Source organism: Pieris rapae, chromosome 14 (genome assembly GCF_905147795.1).
Source record: "Pieris rapae chromosome 14, ilPieRapa1.1, whole genome shotgun sequence".
Lineage (NCBI taxonomy): Eukaryota > Metazoa > Arthropoda > Insecta > Lepidoptera > Pieridae > Pieris > Pieris rapae.
Genome location: NC_059522.1, coordinates 7046386 through 7073704, shown reverse-complemented (window position 1 = coordinate 7073704; position 27319 = coordinate 7046386). Strand labels below are relative to the sequence as shown.

Genomic DNA, 27319 nt, shown 5'->3' with positions numbered 1-27319 from the left:
GCCATTTAAGGAAACCAAATATTGTATAAAAATTATAGACATGTAAAACAAACACTTTATTGGAATGTAATACGCATATCATATACAACAATTTTATATTACTTTAAATAGAAGGAAGTAGATACAAAAAACCCTATAATAATAAACTATTAAATATATTACTCACTCTTATAGTTGTTATTAATTAATAAATAATGATTTGTAGTAAAGGAGTTTACACTGATGGCATATTTTTATTACGCCATATACGAAATGGGAAAACAATATTTTTTTACAATGAAATCATCAGGCTCTAATTAGGCAAAACATTAATTACGTAAAATAATAATAACATAAATATTTTTGTACAAAAAGCCCTAAGAAAAACAAATTTAATTGGTACTTAAATGTATGCTATTTTAAGTATTATTAAAACATTTATTTTATTCACTTAACCATTTTCGTACTAGAAAAGGTAGATTTGGGAAATATTAATTAATTACTTATTACTCACAAAAGCTTTATTCATGTATCGAAAAGATTACGCATAAAAATGGAATATAAGCACCGCAAGCGTGCCGCAAGTGTGAGGCATGCCTCATGAAGTGGGAGGCATGCCATATGAAGTGTGAGGCATGCCACAAGAAGTGTGAGGCATGCCACATGAAGTGCGCGGCATGCCATATGAAGTGTGAGGCAGGTGAGGGCAATAAAATGGTGAAAGCCAAAATGGCGACACTAAGTATAGTTGTGTCTATACTGCAGTTGAAATCATTGACTGTCCGAAAGCTAGTCTTACTCTATCAGCATTTATATTCTAAATTTCTTGGCAAAATTCAAGCACTCCCCTGTTCCAGGAACCCGTTCATCAATTATTTGAATAATAAATTGAAAAGTAACTCAAATCACGTATTTAAGTTTTCAATAAATAATCCAATCTTAAATTCCAATTGACTTTTCAAAGATTTAAGTCAAATAATATCTCCTACTTAAGATCCATCTCTTCCCCGAGAAGATCTTCGCACTCTTTCTCCCACTTATCATCGCCAGACTTTCCAGCAACAACCTCATACTCCTTTAATTCAGCCTCCAATTCCTTTTCCCACTGCTCTGAAATGTCACAAAAAATGTATTTACGAAAAACACATAAAAAACATAAAACTGATTTTACTACCTTAAAAGAGTTACTTTGTCTTCTTCTCCCAAAAACGTCAAGAAATAATACGACCAATTATTTTAGAATAATATAATTATTTCAATTCATAATAACTAACTATAAATGCCGTTAACTATAATATTATATTTCACTAAACATTTTTCAAGTATTGACAATAGAAAGTGTAACATCTATACTGTCGCTATAGACAACAGAACGAACTTATAACATAGTTTAATAATACTGATAAAGGACGAAATATTAGCTAAAGTATGACTTGTCAATTAAAACATATACAAAAATTAGTAGCGACAGAAAAGAATCTAGGCCTGACGTTATCACCTGTCCCCACATCGACTACTCTACGAAACATTAAGTACGGGGTCTCGCTAACAGAGGGTCAATGTTGCCAGCTCAAAGTCCTAAGAAACGGCAGTTAGTGTGAATTTAATTGACTGTCACACATAAGTGATATGTCGCGGCTATATATGAACCACTAGCTCCAAGTTATGATTTGACAAGTTTGAAAACCCTTAATAGAATATAAATCTGACAACATTCAGTTTCAACATTGCTACGAACCAACTTTGAGACTCGAAGCGTGTAAATAAATGCGGGACCAGGCGCCGAGCGACGGTAGCAATGTTAAAACCGGAATACAATAAGTGACGTCACTATACTTATACACATATATAACATTCAGTTTACAAGTTCCATCATATTTACTGCCTCTAAATACCTCAATAGAGACAGACTACTAAGTTAACTATTAAGATTCAACTTCAGTATGTCTCAAGCCGGTGATGAAAGCTAAAATTTGAAACAGTGACTTTATATGAATACATATATACATTCATATAAGGAGAAAAGCTATATTGTCATATATTAACATCAACACACGATACGTCAACAAGTATGAGACATGATATACTTTGAATTCGTTAAATTATAGAACAGCGATATAATTTTAATACAAATAACGTTAAAACAATGAGATCCAACAGCGTTAATGTGATAAAGCCAAAAATAATAGAGCATTGAGCAGATATCGTCAAACTAGCTTCGTCTAACCTAACGGGCATAGTTAAAGGAAAATATGGAATGGCCAAGCCCTACGGTTCCCTCAGGGTGACTAGACAGCTGTTTCGTGATACACAAGCTGTAAGATTTTGTCTATCAAATATTTAAAAAAAATTATATATGAATTTTTAAATTTAAGCAGAGTATATTTTTTTATTTATATGTATAATATTTATGTTACACAGATTCGGCATTATCACATTAATATGAAAACACAGAAGGGAAGTATACTCCATACACCGCGATGCTACAAACATAACTACATGAACTCTTATGAATAAAGTATTGTATCGGCCGGGGTATGGGCCATGGGAAAGTAGGGCTACCATGGTATTTTAACAAACCGATGTCCGTCGCTTAAGCTGCATTCCGAAAACGAAAAAACATATTAAAATCAATGCTATTTATTCTCAAAGTTGGTTGTAGTCAATGAATTTTTAAAAACTATTAAAAAATGAAGACAAAATAACTCATAGCGAAAATTACTAAAATAAAATGAGGATAAATGTGAAATAAAATTTTGCAATTTACTAACAAGTGAATTAGTGTACAAAAGTGCATACAGCTCTCAAACTGCTAAACAGATTTTAGTGATTTTTTGTTTTGTTAGTGACTCCTAAGACCAAAGTTGTTTTTATTAGTACGGATTCTATATCCAATATACCAGTACTTACAAATCGTAATTTTGTAAGATAATTATTTTCTATACAAAATCAACGACTCGTTAATACTATATTGTATATAAAAACCGGTTAGCCATTCAAAATCTTACCGTCATCTCTATCGACTTTCAAAGATTTAATTCTTTTCTTGACGTCATCAATCGATTGACTCTCTTTCTCAATTAGATCCTCGCTTGCCGATTTACTGTCTAATGGTGAAATAACAAAAAAAGGAAATAAAAAAATCTAGCAAGTGGTGAAACAAAAAATTTTCTAAATACTACAAATCCAAGCGATGTAAAAAAAGAACTAAAAGGCAGACATAATTTTGTAATAAATCCTTTGTAAGATATATATATTTTTACCAAAACAATTCATTAGGAATTACACATTAACCAATAAAATACAGGAAGAGACATATCAAAAGATCAGAGAAACAGACAGAAATATGCTGCCTCACTATAAGGGTTTATAATTACTATTGTGGATCTATTACAAATCTGGGAATTACCAAATTACCAATTTAATTATTACGAATCTGGAAATTACCAAATTACGAAATTAATTATTACGAATCTGGGAATTACCAAATTACAATTCTGCGAATTACTAAATTACCAGAAGTCATTGTTACGAATCCTTTAAAATTTACATTTTGATATTTAGTGAAATATTTTAAGACATTAAAAAAATAGTAATTCTATACGTTCCATTATCCATATGTATTTTCTTTAATCAACGACTCGTAGCAATTACGATTGGTTCGTTGTGAAATTAGATAATAAAATTGGATACTCACCCTGCGAGTCGTCAGCGCTAGACTGGCGGGCGACAGCGTCAGCCTCGTTTGCCTGACAGATGAGGGACACGCGGTAGAAATAGTTCCGCCAGAAGTTCTCCTCTGTTATACTGGAATGTTATGTACTTCTTTAGAAGTTGTCTATGAACTCATGTTGAGTATTTCATAAGACTCTTGACGCGACGAGTCGAGATGACACACGACATACTCTAAGTCAAAATATTAATAATAATATGTTCTTAGTTATAACAAAATAATTCTTTTTTTATTTTAAACGTAATCTAGTTACTCATAGAAAAATTATTTGTCCTAATGTTTTTTTAAAGTAATTTTCAGATTTGTTCCATACTTACACTTTAGGTACAAGGTCGAAACGCATTTTCTCAAGGTTGGGATCCTCCGCCATAATAGCTACGGCCACTGGGTACATTTTGTCATAGTCAAAGTCAAACTCCACACCAGCCGGTGGTGCTCGCACGAAGTTCCGTCGGTCCTGTAAATTAATTATTCGTAAATACAAAAACTCTACAAATCCGTTGGTAACGCACAATACTAAGAACCACCGGCATTATTTTTATTTTTGCGGGGGTTTTTGAAAAATATATTTCTGTGACCATAAGGCCATAAGTTATTTTTATATAATTGACAACTTAATTTAGCACGTTTTTCGAACAAAGAAGCAAAGTAATATCGACACTATCTGGAGTTCAGAACACGTTTGAAATGGATTTGCATCATTCTAGAATAAGTAAAGTACAAATACAGATTCATCGACAAAAGAGGAAAGTAGATAAGCATAGTAGGCTAATGTTCAGCCTCATTTTTCTGCTTACAATTTTTATGTTAAGTAGCATAAACAGAGAACATAGCTACCTATTGTATATGTATCCATAATAAATAACGTAGTTAATACCTATATACATATTATAGCTTAGTGACTTACAGTTGAAAGAGACACACACTCTTCTTTCAGTGAAGCCTCATTGGGAGCGCCGACCCAGGGCGCAGTAGCAGCACCTCCACCCTTCTCTTGGCCTTTGATAAACGCGTCCTGCTCGCGGTTGAACTCGCCAAGAATGCTCTGAAATTTTTTTTATGGTATATGAGCAACAGATTACCATCTACCATTAGGGGGTTTACGCACGCGTGGCCCAACTAACATTGCCTGTGTGCACAGATTTTCAACGTTAGTGGAATATGGACTCTTATTTGGAAAAGTGGAGAAGTTCCACGACCGCAATTCGCAATCCTATTAGACCAATAACAATTATGTGTTTTTTTTTAGAATTTACCTTCCCAAAGATACATTTTCTGTACTGTATAATAAATTTTCTAAGATACCGTAGATCAATGATACGAGAATCAACGTAAATTGTCATAACACAATCTTAATTAATCATACCAAAGTTACGCAAAGTAATTATCGCATTTTGTACCAGACACTTGCTTCGTTAAATGGTACAGACGACTTTAACGACGCAACTTTCTTTTTGAGGTAAATTATTAATGATAATAATATCGGCGAAATAACATTTTATTTTGCTACTACCAGACATCTGCGATTTGAGGAAATTAAAACGTTTCTCACCCTATTCTTCAAAACATTGAAGTAATTAACAGTGTGATAAAGCTTAGTTTTTATGATTAAGCTCGAAGTTTACAGGAATAGTGATGGTCAAGTAGGACTAAGAATCTAACGCGAAGTTCAAAGTAGCAAGCGGCGGCTTTTTTTGTTTTTCTTCAATAACGCGCTTGCGTCCACGCTTATTTTTCCACATTGACTGATAAAACACACTGTGTTTGAAAAATTTGTGAGGTACGGGAACCCAAACCCTAAGCCACCGGCCATCTAACCGTCATTTCCAGAACTCGGGCGAAACAGAAGGAATCCTTCGCCCTCCAGGTCACCTGGCTACCGAACCAAAATACCCTAGGAGGGGGAAGTCAACCCTATTGAAAGAAGTTTAAAAGCAAGGACCATTAAATAAACCAACAGTAGCGACACCATATAAAAGTTTATTCGTAGGCGTCGGTCAAAATACTTTGTCGGTTTCAGAACGACTTTCGTCATTACGCATCCTGAATAAATAATAACCCCTCAGTTGGCATTCGAATTGACCCCTGCTAATTCTAATTTAAGAGAGAATACGTCACGCTTGTTTTATTAAATACTTTCACCGACCTTTGTTCTATAAATAGAGAATTAAAGGCGTAGTACTAAAAATAATCTCAATGACGCATGAGAAACTTTCTCTGTTTCTAAATAAATTCGAACATTTCATTTCCCTAAATCTAACCTACGTACCATCTACAAAAATGAAATGCCTGGCGCACACTTAAATTAAAGCAAATTCTTTATCCTTTGGTAACATAAATTATATTAACAATTATTTCCGGGATGGCCCTTAGCGCCATTACAGCGCTCGCTAATGAATAAAACGCTATAATTCATATAAATGTCTTAATATTTCATAGCTGTGCTAATGAAAAGATATTGCGGCTCTCATTTTGCGATAAAATTAATTATTACTGGCAAACTATAAGTATAAAATAAACTGAGAGTATCATAAATACTTTTTGTCGCTTAAGCCACAGTTCCACCATTACCAATTATTGAGATAAGTGTGTCTCATGAATTATGAGGGAATCGTATAGGGATTCCAAATAAATAATTTTCTTTTACTTTTGGTACTGATATCGGACTAATATGTACACATAAACAACGTAGCTATATGGTCAATCTTAATATAGGTATATAAATCTCCTGTCACGATGTTTGTCCGCGATGGACTCCTAAACTACTTAACCAATTTTAAATTAAATTGACACAGCGTGAGCAGTCTGGTATAACTTAAGAGATAAGATTGTTATTGAGGCTAAAGCATAAATTAAATTTATTTTGTGAAACGAAGGAGAAACGAAGTTCGCGGGGGCAGCTAGTTATTTATAAAATTGGGCCTTATTTATTATTTAACATAAAAAAAATTATTATATATTATAAAATATATAAAATAATATATTGTAATTCTAACAATTTCTAAATGTTAAATGAAAAAAAGATATTTCACTGGTAAAGTTAACATTATCAAACAGGGAATTCAGAGTGTAATCAAAGGTACTAATCAATTAGATTGGAGGGACCCGGAGGAAGCATTGATTTCCTAATCTTATTTACCCCGGAAAGTTAATCATTAGATGGCTTACTGACTTTGTCGCAATCGAAGCGTAACCAATAATACAAATTTAACAAATCTGTAAAAGGATAATTTTAATTATACTAATATAGTTATTATTACAATATTGCCCTAAATAGCTTGGCTATAAGGTAAACAATTATAAAAAAATAATTTAAAAATAACCTCCCCTCACCCCACACAGAAATTGGGCAGGACACTGTGTTTGCGAGTGCTACGTTAGCCGAAACTGCTATTTTGTTAATGATACTCCAGGCCAATTGTACCACGCTTGTTGAATCTCTCTAAGACAGTGCATCCACGCGAGGTAAGCAGACACAGGTGCCTGACGGGCATCCCACATGATGGAAGTGTTACACATAAACTTAGGAGCAGAAAAGCTTTAACAGCTCATCTGTTGACACCACCAGCTCCAACTTAATGCAACCATTATAGAAGAAAATGTGCCTTACCAAAAGCGGAATACGTATAAAATAAAGGGACAAGGTATAACTAAATAGCCGATATGCTTAGAGGATAAATAACTATAAAAATGATACAAATATTCAACGAATTTTTCACTTGATATCCCCAGCGGTTTATATGTTAGGTCAACCGTGCAATTCAAGAGACAGCAAATTGCTCTGTACGGGAAAACGTTTGTGAAACACTAAACATGATTTTCAAAGAGAATCGGAAATTTTATATTATTTTAGCTTGCGTATGATAAATGCTAAATCTTTGAACGAGAAAATAGAAGACGGTGCAAAATTGCTGCGATTTAAATTCTCATTAAAATCATTTCCAAGACATAAACAAAAAAGTATTTTTTAATACAGTTGCTCAAAAAGTGGCATATTGCAGGGAGGTATAGCGTTCGGAAAGTGGCCTATTACACACTCGTGCTTTTTCTTTGCCATTCCCGCACTCGTGCGTTTTCTTTGCCAACTGTCAAAACAATGTCTATTAAAAAGAAAAAAACCAACCACGAAGGTTTTATTAAAAAGATTCATAGAAGTTTTTATGATATATGATTTCTAAATATTATAATAATTGAATTCAATAAGTTCGGTTAGGTTTCTTTTCATTTCATATCAATTTAAAAAATATTAAAAAGAATTTTATAATATTATAAATTGTAATTCGTAATTGCATATATATGCAAATACGTATTTTTAAAAAGTTTACTAATAATTGGATTCAATAAGTTAGGTTAGGTTTATTTTATTTCATATCAATAAAAAACATATTAAAAAGAAAAAACTAACCATGAAGTTTTTACTAAAAAAATCACAGAAGTTTTTATGATTCATGCAAATATTTTAAAAAGAAGCTACTATTTGTTTCAATATCAGATTTAATGATTGGAATTGGTTTTCTTTCAATAAAAATAGTCTACTGAAGAATTGGCTGTATGGGCCAAGTTCCCTTTGCCTACGCAGAATGGGTGAAGAAAAGAAAAAACAAGCTTGGCTCATATTCTTTGCGGTTGGCGCCATTTTCCAAAAATGTTCTTCCGAGTTGAGTTATTTGTTGCACAAAATGAGTAATTTAGACGATATTTTATTTGAATGAATACCACCCGAACGCAGTATAATTGCACAAAATGCTTCGGAGAAGAATTTACCGGAAACATATAAGTCGCTACATATCCACGTGCAACGAATTTATTCCGTAGAGAGAAGAGAAAAAAAAGAAAATTGTTTAATTAAATTGCTTTATATTTTCGCAACTGTATTAAAAATAGTCGTTCAGTACACGTGCGGAACCGTCATTGCAACTTGTTCCGACTGTCAACCCTCACCTTCGGCTGCGCCTCGGCTCGGGTAGACATTCGTCGGAACTCGTTGCAATGACAGGCTTTCCGCACTTGTAATGAAATATACTATTTTATACGACGACTTTACAATAATACATCAAACATTTTAATACAAAAAAGTATCCTGGTTTATTTATTAACATTGATCCTATACTAAGGGAGTTAGAAATATGAAATTTTGAAAATAAGCAATATAAGGTTTTATATAGACTTAAACACATTATGCTCGTGAATAACTTACGTGCAATCTCGTAAACGAATATCCACGTTTTTTTTTATCACTAAATTTTATTTTAAGTCAAAAAGACGCCGAAGCAGTGTTTGCCTAGTGGCTTTAGCTTGTGACCACCGTGGAAGTTTGATCCCTGGCTGTTGCCAAGACAAGTACAAGGTTGTCGCTGGATTTTTATTTTTTATCATTAATGTAAACCGAAATAATTACGCCAGATCGAACATTTGTACGAACTAATTTTTTTCATTTCAAGTCCATTTAAGTACCTTTATAGGTAGTTTGTGTTAACACGTATACTTTCAATCTATAAGCTTAGCAAATTTATAACTTTATTAGTAAATACATAATTTAAATTGTAACACATGTATAGCACTAGTTATACTATACTGCTTATAAATGCCTGCCCTATAAATAAGCGAAAGCCGCTGAACCTTTATCGATATCGCCATAATCCGGTGATAGATGCTGACACGGACCCTAAGGCCAAAGGTTACAAACATGTCACCTAATCCGTCACACGTACTTAAGCTAATTTTAGATAGGCAATTAAATAAGGATTAATCTCACCATTTTTTATATTATACAAATTAACTATTTATATGTATTATAAATACAAATTACATTAATATATATTTTTTTGTTTCTGTTAAGTATGTTATGTACCTTCTTATTGTATTTGTAATATGTATTTTTGCATTTCTTGCCTACCTTATGTAATTTAATCCATGTTTTTTTCCTCACAGTGGATGTCTGGAAGAAATCGCTCGAAAGCGATAAGGCCGCCAGTAGCTTTTCATTAAATTATGTTAATTATAATTTTTTTCTTTTGTGTAATGCAACGAAGTGTTAATAAATAAATAAAATAATTTCAGCTGTTATTTAAATGCACTCTCGTAAAACACAAATCTGGATATTTTGACGTGACAACTTCTTATAATTCTATGGAACCGGCTGCACAAAACAAACAAAACATGACGCATACGGCGTTACCTCGCTCTGAGGCATTCCATTTAAGACTTGAAGTGCAAGCGAGAGCGCGGAACGAGTGACAGAAAGGCACAATCGGCCTCCGCATTCGGCAGCGTTCAGTATCTCGAAGCTAAGTTTTATTTATTTATTCAACAATCACTTTATATGAGTACTAGCAAAAGTTTAATTTTACTTAGTGTCCTTAGTATTTAATTACTTCCTCTCAGGTGACGATTTGTTCTATTATCAAAAGTTCCAGCGCACACGATGAAATATTTTGTATGGAATTTTTTTAACTTGGATTACATTATTGCATTTATATTTTTAGAAAATATAATATAGCCTATAGTCAGAAAAGTGTTTGTTATGTTTCCTCTTTATAATATTAGTATACATAGAAAAGCTTACCTCTCAACAACAAAAACCCTTATAAAAACATTCTAGAAACAATTCCTCTACAATGAAACAAATCTCTTAACGTGCCAAGCGAAACACATTAGTTTCCAACATTTCTGTGAATTAAATTTCCCGTCTATTGTACTACTTCCTGATGCTGAAGCTACTATCGCCCTTTTCACATCGTATTCATCTTTCATTCCGTTTATTTTTTCCACTTAGCACGCTTTTTACTACAGCACTTTAGTTTGTATAATTCTCGCTTTCTTCTATTTGCCAATCAGCCTTTTAAAAATAAATCAGTGGCGCTACAACCTCCTTAGGTCTTGGTCTCAGTTTTCTGAATCTGTGTCATGATCATTTTTAAATCAAATAGGCAAGTAGGTGATCAGCCTCCAGTGCCTGACACACGTCGTCGACTTTTTGGGTCTAAGAGATGTCGGTTTCCTCACGATGTTTTCCTTCACCGTTCGAGCAAATGTTAAATGCGCACATAGAAAGAAATTCCATTGGTGCACAGCCGGGGATCGAACCTACGACCTCAGGGAAGAGAGTCGCATGCTAAAGCCACTAGGCCAACACTGCTCAGCAACTCAATCAGCCTTTAAGTTATAAAAAAGAACGCGACTTTGGAAACAATGCCACTGTCTCCAACTGTAGAAGATAATCCGACGTATTAACAAGATTATGTTAGAATCGAATTAATAAAATCTAAATCCTTTCCATGTTGTCACTTAGCTATCGGTCTGTCTCTCCATTATTTTATATGTTAGTATCGGCGTTATTGTAGATCACAAGGCATGAAAGGCACTCCGAACGTTTCGCACATTTGGAATCCGCTAAATTTCGACTCTGAATCGCCCTAACGGTGAATTGCTCCAAATGTCACAAAGACATTCAAGTGAAGAAATTTTAGTCACAGAATGAGCGTTAGTTAATGTCTAAACCTGGCTGGGCATACAGAATAGTCTTAAGCGACTTAAGAAGAAACTAACCAAGCAGCAAGCAACGTAATGTTCAATTAAAATTGCCTAAATTCTCCTGCCCTTACCTGTCTGTTCCCACTGTTCTATCATGACACAAATACAGAATAAAAAAAGCGCTATTGATTTATTTAATTTTTCAATAACATCAACAATATAAAAAGTTACATCTTAAATATAAAATCTATTTTCAAAGTAAATCACAACATTTCCAGTCAATATCCAGTGACCACAGTGGCTTGTTAGGTGTCGAGAGCTCTTTGTTTACGAGCACTCCCGCGGCTCCACGTTTCAGTGTCCATTAATGTTTTATTGTCCTCACAGACCCGATGTCATAACGCACATTTATCTTCCTTTATATCGTTCTCTTTTATAATGCCAATCCCGCTGACTTCACAACTTGTCGATTTAAGTTCGTTGCGTTGCAAAGCGACAATATTTTTAATTTCCTCAATTACGACGAGGTTTACGTGAAATTTAACAAAGCCGCCCACACTCCAGTTTACGTAAAAGACCCTGGACAACGCAACAAAAGAAATCGTTAGCGTCGGAGAATGGACGTCCTTCATGGAGGACGAACACGACTTCGTTTTGTGCAAACACGACGGAATTTATTAGTATTCCATGATGTTGTTAAATTGACAACACTTATTATTTTTATATTATTCTTTTGTTAAAGTATTCCTATAGCTACTCAGTAAACATTATACACAAAAACCAAAAACGGAATACACATTCAAACATAAACAAGTTTAACCTATTTATACAAAAAATTTAACAAAGTACAAATTCATACTAAACTCTAAATTATAAGTTCTGAGATTCATTGATCATTATAATAAATATTTAATGTACAAGAATAATAACAAAGCCATTATTATTATTAACAAAGGATTCCAGAGTTTTTTAAATAATTTATCAAGAAGAATAAGATATATTTAATCACATTAAATATATCTTTTTTTTATTTTCTGGTAATTTGAGTTGTAATCTAAAGGTATACCTTCTGACTGAGTAAGTTAAATAGTTTGTATTAGACCAAGGAATTTGGAATAGTTGGGTTTGCCTTGTATTGTATGATGAAGGGGTGTGAAATTGCAAAAGGGAAGGACATTATTTATGACAAACTAGAGATAAAAAATGCAATATACTATCGGCAAAAGGCTGTTGGACCGTCATATTGGACTGAGTCTAACAACGACGTTCAGTAAATTCATTTGGCAGTTTGCCTATTCCTCTTGTAAGTCGCCAAGCCGTCTACAGTTTTCTTATTCTACCTTTCCAACTAAATTCTACGCTTATTATCCACATAATAAAAGATTATGACAGAAGATTTATTAATATTTTTTTATAAATAATTCAGGACACCAAACGCCTAACAAAGAAGTAATCTATTGAATGTGGTCGCAAAAACTTCGCAAGGGTAAATAAAAAGATAAACGACGTTATTTCGGATAACGCTCCTACCCGTGTAATATTTTCCAGAAAAACGCAGAGAAAGAACCTTTCTTATTCTCACAAATGTCTGTTCTCGTGTTAAATTGTAAATATGGCGGAAAGCATCAAATATATCACAAGTTCCCCTTATCATACTCATAAATTGAAGACCTATTCCAAAAATAAAGTTGCCAGCAATCTCTTTTGATCAAGTTTTATATTACTACTTAGGGACCAGTTTATATACGAAAATTGTAAGTCCTTGAAGAATTCAAAGATATCTAGATATCTTTATATAGATTAGATTTAGACAAAGACGGTATTTACACGCAGCTTTGGGCGGCCATATCAGCCAGATAAGAATCCAAAATAATAAAAAATCAATTGAAAATCTAGGTTACAGCCGCCATAATTAAACAAAGTTCCAAAAATAAAACACGACTCATGACTTCTACACCCCAAATCTGGTAAACCATAGATTATAAACAAAGTGCTAAAATTCGTGCAAGTTGTTTTTGGTCGTTTACACCCATTTACGATACATTCGTGCGTGCGGGGCTCCAAGGCGCCGTCTACTTACGTAACCCGATGGTATTGATCGGGCGGGCGACACCGCGCGCATTCTCCGTATCGACCAATCACGGGCGTCGGTTTAATTTTAATTTGATAACCGTTAGTAGCGCGCGCCGCTGATTCGTCAGAATTTTCTGTGGTTTGGTGTATTTATTCATAAGTCAGTGTCTGTGATGACTTTTCCAACTAATTGATTACGGCTTTCCAATTCGTTAAACACTCGCATTAACACTGATTAGTTTCCTCATAGTCGCGGTGGTGTTTATTCAGGGAAAATTAATGGTTTATATAAAAAGTTTCTTGTTTAAATTACCTGGCCCTAATTTAACTAAGTATTGTATTATTATGACTGATGCTATGTATGTATTGTATGTATATTTATAATGACAATACAAACAAATATTATAATTTCTCTTCCGATACGTTGAATTGAATCAAAGCCACCACATATAAAATTAAATAACTTCCAGAGCGGAAGTCGATGTGAAATGACAACATCCGCTGCTGAGGTCGAACTGAATTATTGGAAATCATTGCAAATAGGATGGCGTATACTTTACCACGCAATAAATTATTCAGCACTTTTAAAACACTAGACAAAAGAGCATCGTCGACTTTTCAAGAGGTTATAAAAAAGGGCACAATATGCGAACGCCCTAGAACTATTTAACATATTATCTACCGTATAGAGGCTAATTTTGAAATCCTCACACGGGGTTAAGCCTTTGAGCATGTCCTCTAACGTCTTAACTTAATATCCATTATTTGCCGAATCCGTTATCTTGGAAGCGGATTTGAAACAATATTTACTTGGTCCTCTCATGAATAACAGATGAAGCAATTTGGTTGAAGCGCTGCTAAAGGCCGCTATTAACGGCGATGAGCGACCTAAAGCTTTGCTAAGCTGATTATACAAGAGGACCTGACCGAAAATAGAGCAATTATGAGAGCTCTTTGTTGGAGTGACTAAAAAAAGGCCCCTTCAATGTTATTCAAATCAAATCAAATCAAAATTCGTTTATTCAGTTTTGATGCGTCTTAGGGCATGCTTATGAATATCAAAAACGTTTAGAGCAAAACTACGCCATCTGTTCGCAAAACTACCAAGAGGCCTTGTTCTGAGAAGAACGGGCAAGAAACTCAGCAAGTTTTACCCTCCCTCTACATTACAATAATTCGAAGGAAAACGTCATAACCCCACAACGTCATTACTTCATTATTAACAGCTGTTATACTTATGAAAAAAGTAATCAATTGTGTAATTTGAAACCAGGCATAACTTGAACTGCGAATGGAAATTGAAAATAAAGTTACTGTAAGCGAAGCTGCATACGAAAATCCCGTAGCTCATTCTAAACAGAATTAAAATCAGACTGTATTACAGTGTGGCAATCGATTTGCCGAGAAAGGCGCTTCGGGGAAAATCTCGCTACGTACTAAAGTAATTTAATATATCTCCATTTACGGTCTCAGTGCCAGGAGTTCTAAGTCTCGTTATCTAAGAATAGAGTACTGGAAACAACATTTTCGTTTTTAACTAAAAAAAAATACATTTTAAATATAAATTTGAAAGTGGAATCGTTACTTTGGGCGTCACAAAAAAAAACAGTTGCTACCTATCGTAATAATTGACCTCATCTTAAATGAGCCCGACTCATATCACAAACGGGGTTAAGATGTTTTCGGTTTTTCTAACGCGTTCATTATATTTTTATTATAAGTCTTCTCGCCACTTAAACTCAGAATATTTTTGATATTATCTTCCAACTCCATTTTCAACATTAATAAGAATGTATGTATTTTCGTGTAGCTTTGCGGATGTATTTTCTAAAATCGATTATTAATGTTGACAAAAGTTAAAAAGGCTGTGGTTTGAAAATTTAATTTACTTTCTAAGTTCTAATAAATTCATTTATAATGATCTACTGCGCTTTAGAGTTCAATTTCGTTGTGTTGTGTTCCAAAATAAATGTATTTTATTTTTATTTTTGTAAGGTAACCATTGGATTACAAATAATGTAAGGCATAACACAATGCCGATAAAACTTAATTCTGGTAATTAGGATTTAAGAATCTTTGAGGCTAACTAACAAGGGCTATTACGAGACGGGTCTGTAAATATATATACAAATGAATTACACCTAAACAAAGACTTTTCTCTAATGGAAGGAGAAAACCACCCTTCATAGCTCCAGGGCTCAAATTCAAATTTTATGCACATCACTGTTTCTACCTTTAATATAAAAAAGTTGTTTCAATTGTTTCATACGCTTAAGCTGCTTTATGGGTTTGAAGAAGAGAAAGAGAATGATACGCAGAGAGTATCGGTCAACTAGCAGCCATACATGCGGACATAGAATATAAATTCTATGTGAAGCTTTCCATAAGGCGTATATAAATATGTACTATATTAACATATTTTTTTAAAACCAACAATGTACATGACACCGAGCAGCGCAAGAGTATTACTTAGTTAAAACTCATTATTCTAATGACCTGCAAAATCATCTCGATACTATGAAACGTTATATCACAGTTGAATGGCAAATGTCAAAGTTCTAATATTTAGCTCATATCGATAAACCGATTGTACAAAAGATCCATTATCAGGATCTTAATAAGATCGCGTATTGTAGGCAGAGTAATAACTAAAATATTCTTTTCGTTTTCAAAAAGAATATTAGTTATAATAATCAGGTGCTATTTTTGCTACTAAACTTAATAAAGTTAGCAACGCAATATAAGCAGTTGTTCAATACATAAACAGTTCTGTTTATATAGTTGTTATACATATAGAAAAAATGTCTAGCTCTTATATAAATATATAGGATTCAGCCTTGCCTGTCATTTTTGATTTTAGTATGAACCTGCTTTTGATATTTCAAATTTGAAAGTAACTAGTAGTATATTTTCAGCGTACATGACTAGTGCCTCATATCCTTAGAGGTAATCAATAGCCGAGATGGCCTGGAGAGTAGAATTGCTTTGCAAGAGTATACAAATAATTTCGAAGTTTGTATACAAATAATTTCGATTTTTATGCAATGTACTAATAGTATTATGTCAATAATAACGCATATAAGGCAACAATGAAACATTTTACATTAAAACGGCGGCGTCAGTTAGGAATTGGGTCAATGCGATTCCAATATACGAGGAGCACCGCAGAAATTGAAATGGTATTTTTTGATTTTCATAACCATGCCTTCTTTCTAGAAATTTCGTCATTGTTTCGGAACATTTATTGTTCATATCCTACAACTAACATACATCTCATATGACGAGTTGCAAAGATTTTCTTCGCCTTCAGGATTTTAATATAAGGAAATTCTGAATTACTATATTGTATATTAATTTATTTGTATCTTACCTAGTCTCACATACGACTGCCAAACGTGGACTAACAACCCAAAAATAAAAACCAAACTAGTGGCATGCCAGAGACAATGGAAAGAAGTGTACTAAATATAAGAAACATAATATATAAAAGTGAAGATGCCTTACAATATGCCCTGAAACAGAAGTAGCAATGGGGGGGCATATAGCAATGTACACAGATAAAAGGTGGACTTTAAAGACTGTATTGAAAGGACCAAGGGGAAGAAGAGCGCGCCCCAAGAAAAGGTGGATAGAGGAAATAGAAGCGGTAACAGACAGCGAATGGAGAAATAAATCCCTGGACACAGTCAGTTAATAAAAGCTGGACTTTACTCGCGAAGGGGTTCCAATCGACGGTACTAAATTTAGCTAGGACATTGTATACAATGTAAAAATAGAAGCAGTATATTATCTTTTTATCATGATTGGAAATGAAACGGACTTTATTGTTATTACTATTATATTATTATGAAGAAATAACAGATACATTGCTATAGTTGACACAAAGAAGGTCAAATAGTCAAGTTCAGATGTATCCTAAAAAGTTTCAAACAAACCAAAATACACATCAGCATAAAGATAAGTAGACAATTAAATATTTATGAGATGATCGATAGAACGGATTATAATTTCCTGAACAAATATGTACGAACGATTTTAAAGTTCAGATCAATGTAGTACTATTCAACGTGAATTCTCTCAGAATTTCTTGAAGAAAGGATGAGCATCTGCTATACAACAGCCGCACTTAAGGGTCTCTTGCGAAGATCCAATCAGCCAGAGCACCAGATTACTTTGATTGTCCTCCAATCGAGTTTGCGATAGGTATTTACTTCCGTCCGCTACTCGAAAAGTCAAAATCTGTATAGAATTTTTAAACCTCAGTAATAGCGCGAAATTTTTACAACGCGAAATAAGAATGATCACTGAATAAATTCAAAACTCTCTTTAAACGGTAAATTAATCAATAAAGCTCTTTATAAAATTCACGATTATTGAAATGATCCTAATACTTGGGATTGATTTGCTCCTAAACAATTTGTATGATTCAAAACGTGGCGATTAAAAATAACAGACGGAAAGTTTCTTGCCCGCTCGACGCCCTTGACTTGCGAACTGTAAATTTGGAATCAATTTACCATATTTTCTGTTGACATTCATAAGCAACCTTGGTTATTTATATCAATAAAGTTATTTTGAGTTTGAGTATAGGTTAAATTTGTCAATGACAGAGCATCAACGTTCGCATTTATAGATATACCATCAGCCAACTCTCTTTAACCAAGGCTTACTACGTTAATGTAGAGGATATAAAGAAAATTATTTTTGAAGTACACTAGTAATAAAGTCGAATTAACACATATCTTTGTAAAAGCTAATGTTTATCACAACCAAAATTGTTAAGAAAAATTCCAATCAATGCGAATTAACGACAAAGTTGAACCGTCATATCTGATAAAAGTAATTAATATCTCGGTAGCGATAGTTATGATGAGTTTTCTGCGCGTTTAAAAGCATTTGCTCTTATTTTTCTATAAGCGTTAAAACCACCTTCATTTTCAGAGCTGGCAACTCGCCAGACTTGTATAAAATGGCGAAAACCTGCCTTCAACGCTTTGCCATCCTTGAAGAAAATCTTGAGAAATTGCAAAATTTATTAATCGCGCGTACAGCAACATGAGCACTAAATTACAAATATTTCCGAGTAGGGTACGTCATAAAATAAGAATTTATGTATAATTGATATAACGAAAACAAGAATAAAACAAATATATGTTTACTTAAAGCATCGTAGTGAAACCTACATGTCTTAGGTCCAAAGGACTGTCTTGTGTCAGGAATACGAATGATCTCAAAACAGATTCAGAAACCTGAAGCTCAGACGTAAATAGTATAATGAATCACCACCGATATTTTTTATTTCCAACAATTTCTATTATAAACCATGGATCCTGTATATTATTCTAAGCTTAAAAATAAAGTATAAAAAATAATTAGATTTCCCGAAGCCCGTTGGTACGATAGGCATACTCATAACTCATTTAGCATAAGAAATACATAAACCAAAGCTTATCTGCCATAATGTCCTAGTATAGAATAACAAACTGTCTAGCAACTGTTTGATGTCTTATCAGAACCGTCAATGAAGATATAATGTTATAAAATAGGCAACATCATTACTGTTGGACTCATATACAAACGATTACTGTGACAAATCTAACAATGTTTTTCCAATAAATAAATCAACATTTGGCCAATCTATAATAAAATTATAAATTGTTTGTAATGCTCAAAATCTACTGGACCGTTATTAAAAAATCACCATTTCAATGCTACATTAACACTGATTAATATAAGCTATTTTATTGCAAGAAAAAAAGGATTCCTACTAAAATTACAATAATGTTACCCAAGGTTAAAAAATGCCGACAAAAATATATTTCATCGCATGCGCTGCGAAAACGATTGATGATAGAACAAAAAATGCTCCACGATATTAAAAAAATTATCAATATCCACATCAATGTTTGAAAAATAAATATCCACTCGTGCAAAGGCGGGACGGGCCGCAAGTAATAAATAAAGCTAGTGGAATTTTAGCATAAACTCACAAATCGACTCTATTATTTGAAAATAAAAATCGGCATATTATGTCAGGCCGACCACCAAATATGTTCTCTTCAAAGACCAGATGCAATCCACTGTAGATCTGTAGCGCTACAGGATTTTTTTTAAATGTCCACACTGCCTGATGTTACGGTTACAATTATTGACTGTAATTGATAAAATAAGACGGATCGCCTGTGTCTGTGATTGGACTAACGTCTATTTCATTTTTCACATCACATTCTCACCGCATGCATTCAGCCAACAAAGTGTTTGACAAAATAAAGACATCCCCGTTTCGACTTCTATCAAGTTATCGGGAGTTTGTGAACAAAATATTAGATCCTTTGGCCAACTTGCCCAAACTCGTTGACGATCCGAAGTTGTTCCAAGTTTATCGTCCATTTTCCTTTATCAAAGTTATCGGCTTCCCGTCTAATTGGCACGTTTACTCTTACAGTTCACAAAGTCATTACTTTACCTACACTAACATAGGTGTATAATAGATACCAGTTAACAATCATCAGTATAAAAACAATTCAGTGGCGTCTTTTTAGTTCTGGGCTTCAAATTGTTTGTATCTGTCTCATGATAATTTGTCTTATAGGTAAGTACAGCCTGGTCTGACACACGCACAATGTTGTCTTTCAACATTCGAGCGAATCTTAAATGCGCACACAGACAGAAAGTCTTTATGTGCACATCCAAGGATCGACCCTACAACCTCAGGGTTGAGAATCTCATGCTGAATCCACTAGGCCAAGACTGCTCCTATCTCTTACACTATATAACTGATAAGTCAAATTGAGTGTATTTTGATTATTCAATTTTTATAGGATCTAGTTTAATCAAATAATGAGGTTTTCGTCGCTTTTGTAACTCTCCATAATAACACCCATATTAGGAATATAAACGTGACTAACATTAACCTAAATGACAATTAAAGTAGAATAACGTAAATCATAGACATATAGACGATGTCTATGTCTATGTCTAATGACGTAAATCCTAAAACCTGTACATAAAAAATGTCGCATAACCCCGTGGTCGGTTACGGAAAGCGATCGATCCCTCTCCTCGCCGTAAGCCGCGGGTCTTGACATTAAATGAAATCATTACCATCCTTAATTTCCCTCCTACACAATGCCAATAGAATTGCCGTTACTAACACTCATATATGTGATGAGAAATATTAAACTTGTTAATTTAAATGTAAATATATTCTTAATTATGTCTTTACTTAAGCTAATCCTTTTTTTAAATATGTGTTATCAAATAAGACAATACACAAACCTTATAATATAAAAAAAAATTGTAAAGTTAATATTACTAGAAGATGGTTTGACGCAAAACTCAAATCAAACCCTATAAAAATAGAGTCGAAAATAACTTTTCAATTGTAAACTTTAAAGCAGATTAATTTAAAAGCTCTGGTCCCAAAAGCATAAAACTAATTTCGTTGAAACCATTACCTATTGCGGGTCAAATTGTTATTTATACCAGGGTGCGCTGGGTAAACCGTTTTTCTGATTGAATTTCGATCCTCCTATCATCCGGTTAATGTCCTAGGTTTTGCATCTATACGGATTTGGTGAAAACGTTACATTAGAGATACATATAAGATGATCTAGCTGCCACTGCGAACTTCGTATCTCCTTGATGTAATTTTACTTTTTAATACATACTAACATCGAACATTTTACTATGCTACCCCAGAGACTGTTCGGATTTTAGTAATGGAAACATTTTTTCTTTTTTTCTGTATTAACCTCGGAGTTCAAGACAAGTTTTTAATTACCAAATAAAAAATAGGGGTTGATCGTAGAGCGGTAAAATTAAGGGTTGTATGTATTTATGTATGCTTTATCATAAAAAAATAAAAAGTAAAGAAAATGTAGAGCACCACTAGATAGTAGGATTTTTAAATTTATGTTTTAATTACTAATACCATCAAGTATGCGTCAGTGATAAGACAAATTACTATAGAAAAATAAGATTTTCTTGATAACCTTATCTAGCAGCTGGCGAGTACATTAAGTACATTTTAAGTCAGTATAGACAAGCCGCACGATACAAAAATTTAAGTTGAAATTGTTTCAATCAAGGTGGACTTATATACATACAATATACATATTTCTAAGATACCGCAAATTAAGATATAAGAAATATTCACCTTTTTTTTTTAATAGAACAGGGGGCAAACGGGCAGGAGGCTCACCTGACGTTAAGTGATACCGCCGCCCATGGACACTCTCAATGCCAGAGGGCTCGCGAGTGCGTTGCCGGCCTTTTAAGAATTGGTACGCTCTTTTATTGAAGGACCCTAAGTCGAATTGGTTCGGAAATACTTCAGTCGGCAGTAAAAAAAAAGCATCTGTCAAAGGTTGACAGATGACACCTGTTAATTATTTGTACTTACGTTTTCTTCAACAGTCTTCTTTATTTTGGCACTCGCCTCGCTGACTTTAGCGCCTGCCTTGTTCACGGCCGAATAGAGGAAATTCCCAAGGGACTTCGCACCAGCAACCGCCTTCGTAGTTACTGTAAGTATGAAGAAGTATCTCTATTTAGTATCTACTTGTCTTACACTGGCTGATTCCGGGGTTTATGTAAATGTAATGCTATTGTAGAATATTATGTTAAGATTAATGTTCTGAAGTATATGTATACTTATACAATTTATTGTCTACCGCTGACTTATTTCTAAGGTCGCTAGACCGTTAAAGAGACTTTCCCATTAACGAACCCGAGATACTTAGACTTGAGAAAGAAATACTTGTAAAGTATTTTCTTTAACTTAATATCAAGCAGGTATATCAAAGTTACAAGTACTCTTAAAGTTATTCAAAGAAGGTATGGGCTTTTAGCCAAGTTTTTTGTAAGCGAAAAGAAAAAGTATGAATTTATAAGGCGAGTGTCGTATGATGTATATAATATTAATTTAATTCCGTGACAAGTAAGTTTTGGCTAGTTCTATATTCTCATCTCATTTATTATACATATTATTATATTACATAAAATATTTTTTTTTAAATGACTAGTCAAATTGGTATTTTATGATAACTCTACAACAAGTTGTATTGTTTCCTACGTACGACATAACTACTGATCTTAATTTATATCGAAAAAATAAGAAATTATTGTTAGGACGTCCCCGGAGTGAAAGACAGGTGCCCTTCGGGAAATCGGCGACGCCCTAGAGTTATTTATTATAACTTTTAGTATCTCTTAAAGACTAAATATATATAAAAATGAAACTACGAGATTGAAACCGAATATAAAAGAGCAACCATAGAAAATGAATTACACAGCAAACAAATTACAGCATGCATCATTACTTGGCAAACTTATCGACTTATAGGCCAACATTGGCAGACTAATGAACCCCTGTTCACTAACATTTTGATACAATAGAAATCTTGGCAAACTCGTTAGACTGATTACAAACTACGTTATTTGCCAAATACTTGGCTATGACAAAGCTAGCTGTATAAAATCAATAAATGACACAAGAGCGACGAGTCTACATGTCTAAGGTGGTGTTTCGTCTAACATTACTTGTATTGGAAAAAGCGTCATATAAACCTAAATATGAATTTGCCTATGCATGCCCGTTAAAGATATTTTTATTATCGTTTATAATATAAGGAAAGAACCAATGTAAGGTTGACTCCTAATCTTTGCTTGAAACATCTTAGCTTTGCGCAATACTCCTTTTGTAAGTAAGTACACTTAATCTAAGTTGCGTATGTTTTTGTTAAATTATGGTCACAGAAATTTACTACAATAAATACAATATCATTGGAAATCGATGCAAGATGTGGAAAAATAACGACTTAACTTTCAGCACAGCCACGGAGAGTAGAAGTTTCTCTAATAGATTTTTGTGAAGTCAAAAAATTAAGGTTTTAAAACTGAAACCATGGCTGACGAATAAATACACGCGAATAATAGTAAAGTAAAATTGAAATGTATTCATTTTCGCTCGGCTGCTTATTTCATTTCGAAACTTTATTATTTCCATATTAATACTGGCAACTTTAATTATGCACGATTTAATAAATGCTTATTAAATCGCGGAGTGGTACTTTATAAAACTGTATTCGCAACACAAAGTATTAATGAGCTCCGAATGTTTCCATTGCTGAAACAATCAAGCATTTTGATACTGAATTTGGGTTTCAAGGGATTTTACGTTGTAAATTATTGAACTAAAAGTTTCGACTGTAAAGATATGGACTGTACAAATTAAATATTTTTTATTACCTCTAATACACATCGTGACAATTTAACATATAGGTATAAAAATCTTGATTTTCCAAAACATTACTTACTCTTAAAGACAAATAAATTGCTTTAACTACGACGGTATTAAAATCAGAAAAAGCAGATCCGACTGTGAATCACTAAAAATCGTAACAGACCATGATTTCTACCTTTAGGTAAGGCCAACAGATCAGTGGGGTAAAATATCTTTTAGTTGTAAAAAGCGTGATAAAATGATACTAACATTCCTGCATATTTGGTACTTCGATCGCGTCAACTGTGAGCTTTCTACTGTGCGGACCTGAAACTGTGCACAAACAAACAATACTACAAAAAGCGACTAAAAACGTGAATAAAAAAATGTAAAAAAGTAATTAAAACATGGCACTAATTTAAGGACGAAAATCTATATGGGACTTGGTTTAGATTTCTAAGAAAATAAAACTAGCAGTGAGAACCTTTTAGACCCTCAAATTTCTGTATCTGTTTTATCATTTGCTTTTTTGGAAGAGGCAAGTAGGTGATTAGCCTTCTGTGCCTGACACACGCCGTCGACTCCTTCTCTAAGTTTCCTCACGATGTTCTCCTTACGAGCGAGTTTCAAATAAGCCGGCCGGATTCGAACCTACGACCTTAGAGATGAGAGTCGCACGCTGAAGCCACTAGGCCAGCAGAAACATTTACAAATTTTACACACATACTAAACAGGCAATTTAATGTTTTTTTTAAATTAAAATAGTTCGCCAGTTATTTTGATTGACCAATACCAATGACAGTTATTTGACTGAAGAAAAATAATTAAAGACAGCTCAAAACAGTTACAGAAAAAGGGTATAGGGATATACTACGAAAAAAGAAACTATCTAATACGTAAAATTGAAGCTATCTTGTACTACGCGTTTTTGGCTTACCATTCCCGACACCGGCTGGTTGTTCTTCAGTGGGTGTTCCACCAGTAGACCCTGGTCTACTATCCGCACCACCGGTAGCACTGTATAATAAAAATACAGTTAATACACAGTTATATGCGTAGGCAGACGTACGTATTCATATATACAAACTAAAAACCTGATAACCCGAGTGTCATGGACTCTCTTTACTATAACATGTCTGTTAAATAAGATGTTTCTTCTTTGTCTTCTAGACAGATAAAAATAATATATTTAAAATGCATCTCTTTAATTAGGCCCTCATTCTTCACAATAAGCAATTATTACAAGCTCAACATGAACACGGTCGTACTGTGGCTGATGATATCCCGCTGGTAAAGTTAGCGTACACATAATGACAGTACACAGTAGGAGATAAAAGCACAGCTTTGATTAGATTCTGCTATTTTAACGATAATAAAGTCTCGTACTATGTTTGTGTGTACGTTAATATATTTTTTAACCTAGAAGGTATCCTTATATTTACTGCATTATATAAAGGGTCTCAATCCTTAGATGAGTACAATTTTTAAAAACTCTCAGTGGCCTTAAGAGTGGATAAATTCTACGAAATCCTAAAACTTCAAAACAAAATTTGAATATCTGTATTATTAAAATCTCAGATTAATGGAAAATAAATTATAGCCAAATAATTTTATAACGTAATTAACTTAATTTAAAACGTATTTATATTCAATGGCAAGAGCGTAAAAAAAAACTAAATTACGAAATTGAAGGAATAAAAATTGTGGTTACGGATCATTACGTCACAGAACAATGCGTCATATTGTCTACTTGGCTTCTACATCCACAAATGGCTATGCCAAAAGTATCATATCTAGGTTGAGCATTCATACACTCAATAGGTTATTCCCTTTTCTCAATCCGTAGGTCAGTGACATATCTTATGAATATGATATAATATGCGACTTCTTCTGAGTTTTATAAATTCTTTAAGCATACGACGACGAAGAGTCACCCTTAGACTTTTTTAGTTACGGAATTTTTTCTTCGTTGCTTACCATAGATAACACAAGACTAACAATTTCTTTCAGATTTTCAGATTCTCTTACATAATCTCTTAACTGTTACCTTAGATTTCAGACATACTGTTAAAACTATATGAATATATAAGTAAGATGATATTCTTTGAACAAATCTACAATTTCATAGATTTCTATACTCACTCTACAATGTTTAAAAAATCTACTATGTTAACAGTCTAAAATCAAGTAAAAAATGAAGTCATAAATGGGGTTTAGGCAGAATAAATGAGTTTACGAGAAGCATAGATTATAAATGATTGAGTTTATCTTAATTGTATTTCTATAATTTTAAGTAATATCAAATATTGAACAACTTCTGAGCCCAATTTATGTTAGTTGTATTCATGCATTTAAAGTGATGTGATATTCAATTTTTTAAAGTGCAAAAGCCTATAGTGTCTATAGTCTATATGAGTGCTTACATAAGCTTAGTGAATGACTTACACTTGAGATTTAGACATGCATTCCAATTATGATAAGACTTTCTGTGATTAATAACTTTTATTTCGAGCATCCCATCAGTCTTTAACTTAGAATGAATCAATTTTAATGCTCGAACTAAAATCATCGAAACAATTGGGTTTTTTAAAAGTAACACCAATAAGCTTCATTGACAGCGAAACTCATTCTATCTGCAACCCCTCATACCTAATGTACCTAGAATTGTCATCATCCTCTTTCCCCTCAGGCTTGACTTCTGCCACTTCAGCAGGTTCTACTGGAGCTACTTCTGGAGCATCAGCAGAGGGTGCTTCATTCTTTTTTAAACCAGGAATTCCAGGGATTCCAGAGCCAAGCCAGCCTGTCATCTGTGACTTTACATTTGTGATGAGGTCCAATTTGCTTCCACCCTTTGTAGGGCTATAAGAAAAAAATATTAAAGGTTCTGTAAAAAAGTATTCTGTTGAATAACATAACTTATTACTTTTTAAAAATTCAATCCATGGTGATAATGTTGTGTGACAAATGAAGTTTTAAATAATGATATAATATCTTGGTATTATAATATTTAATACAATGTACTTATTTATCGTAGCAGATTCCCATAAGAAATTATAATTGTTAATTATTGTCCCAACAAGGCTATTAAATAGGTACTTAAAGAATCCCAAGACTATTAGATGTGTCCAAATTCATTGACCCCATTACATGGATCAATATTGGACGTATTATGCAACAATGGGAATATCATACACGGAATTTTCTATTAGAAAAGGCAATTCCGTAATTTTATTGAACTGCGCAGATCGCCACCTGAAGCGTATTTTTCTGTGCTGAATTTACCCCTGAATATTGTATTAATCGTAATTTCCAAAACAATCATTTAAAAATTGAGAAATCAGGATCGTTCTAATCAAAATATAAACAAAAGAAGGTATACCTTTGTTTGTCCATCTCTGCTGCAGCCTCTCCTGTCGCTTCTTTCGTTGGGGTGGGAACCTCTTCATCTTGAGGGTCGCCCTTAGCTGCTCCCATCCACGAACTCACCTGATTTGTAAGTCCTGAAAACATTTTCACTGCCACTAGCTAGCTACACGACACAAGCACTCGATTTTACTACGCTGCAAGAGATTCGCTCATGACACACGCGTCGTCTGCGGAGCGCCCAATGAAAGCGTGATCAGCTGAAAAACTAAATGGAACACCGTAATCGACCAGCTTAAAATGAGGAAGTTTTCATTGCGCATGAAAACTTGCGCACCTTCAGCTTATTTTGTTTGCAAATTTTTAAGCAGAAAATATCTGTGGATAAATTACAGATTGCAGAATATATTTATTGTTATATACAGTTGACATTGACAGTTTGAGTTTAGTAGTGCAGCTAATACAATTTA

General features: G+C 33.6%; 1 protein-coding gene across 6 annotated transcripts; it reads right to left on the bottom strand.

Annotated features, from left to right (window-relative positions):
- Positions 1-41: 41 nt before the first annotated feature.
- On the bottom strand, positions 42-27222 carry LOC111001884 (synapse-associated protein of 47 kDa). 6 transcript variants are annotated; one of them, XM_022271939.2, is made up of 10 exons: positions 26866-27221; positions 26133-26345; positions 24421-24500; positions 23754-23816; positions 21663-21784; positions 4620-4757; positions 4030-4169; positions 3677-3786; positions 2988-3086; positions 42-1089 (listed from the first exon to the last, which is right to left on the bottom strand). In XM_022271939.2, the coding sequence occupies exons 1-10, from the start codon at positions 26994-26996 to the stop codon at positions 965-967; spliced, it is 1221 nt and encodes a 406-aa protein (XP_022127631.1). In that variant the 5' UTR covers positions 26997-27221; the 3' UTR covers positions 42-964. The 6 variants fall into 6 exon arrangements, with proteins under 6 accessions (XP_022127631.1, XP_022127632.1, XP_022127633.1 ...); XM_022271940.2 differs by having other exon boundaries at positions 26142-26345; XM_022271944.2 differs by lacking the exon at positions 42-1089 and adding an exon at positions 1211-2577.
- Between the last annotated feature and the right edge of the window lie 97 nt (positions 27223-27319).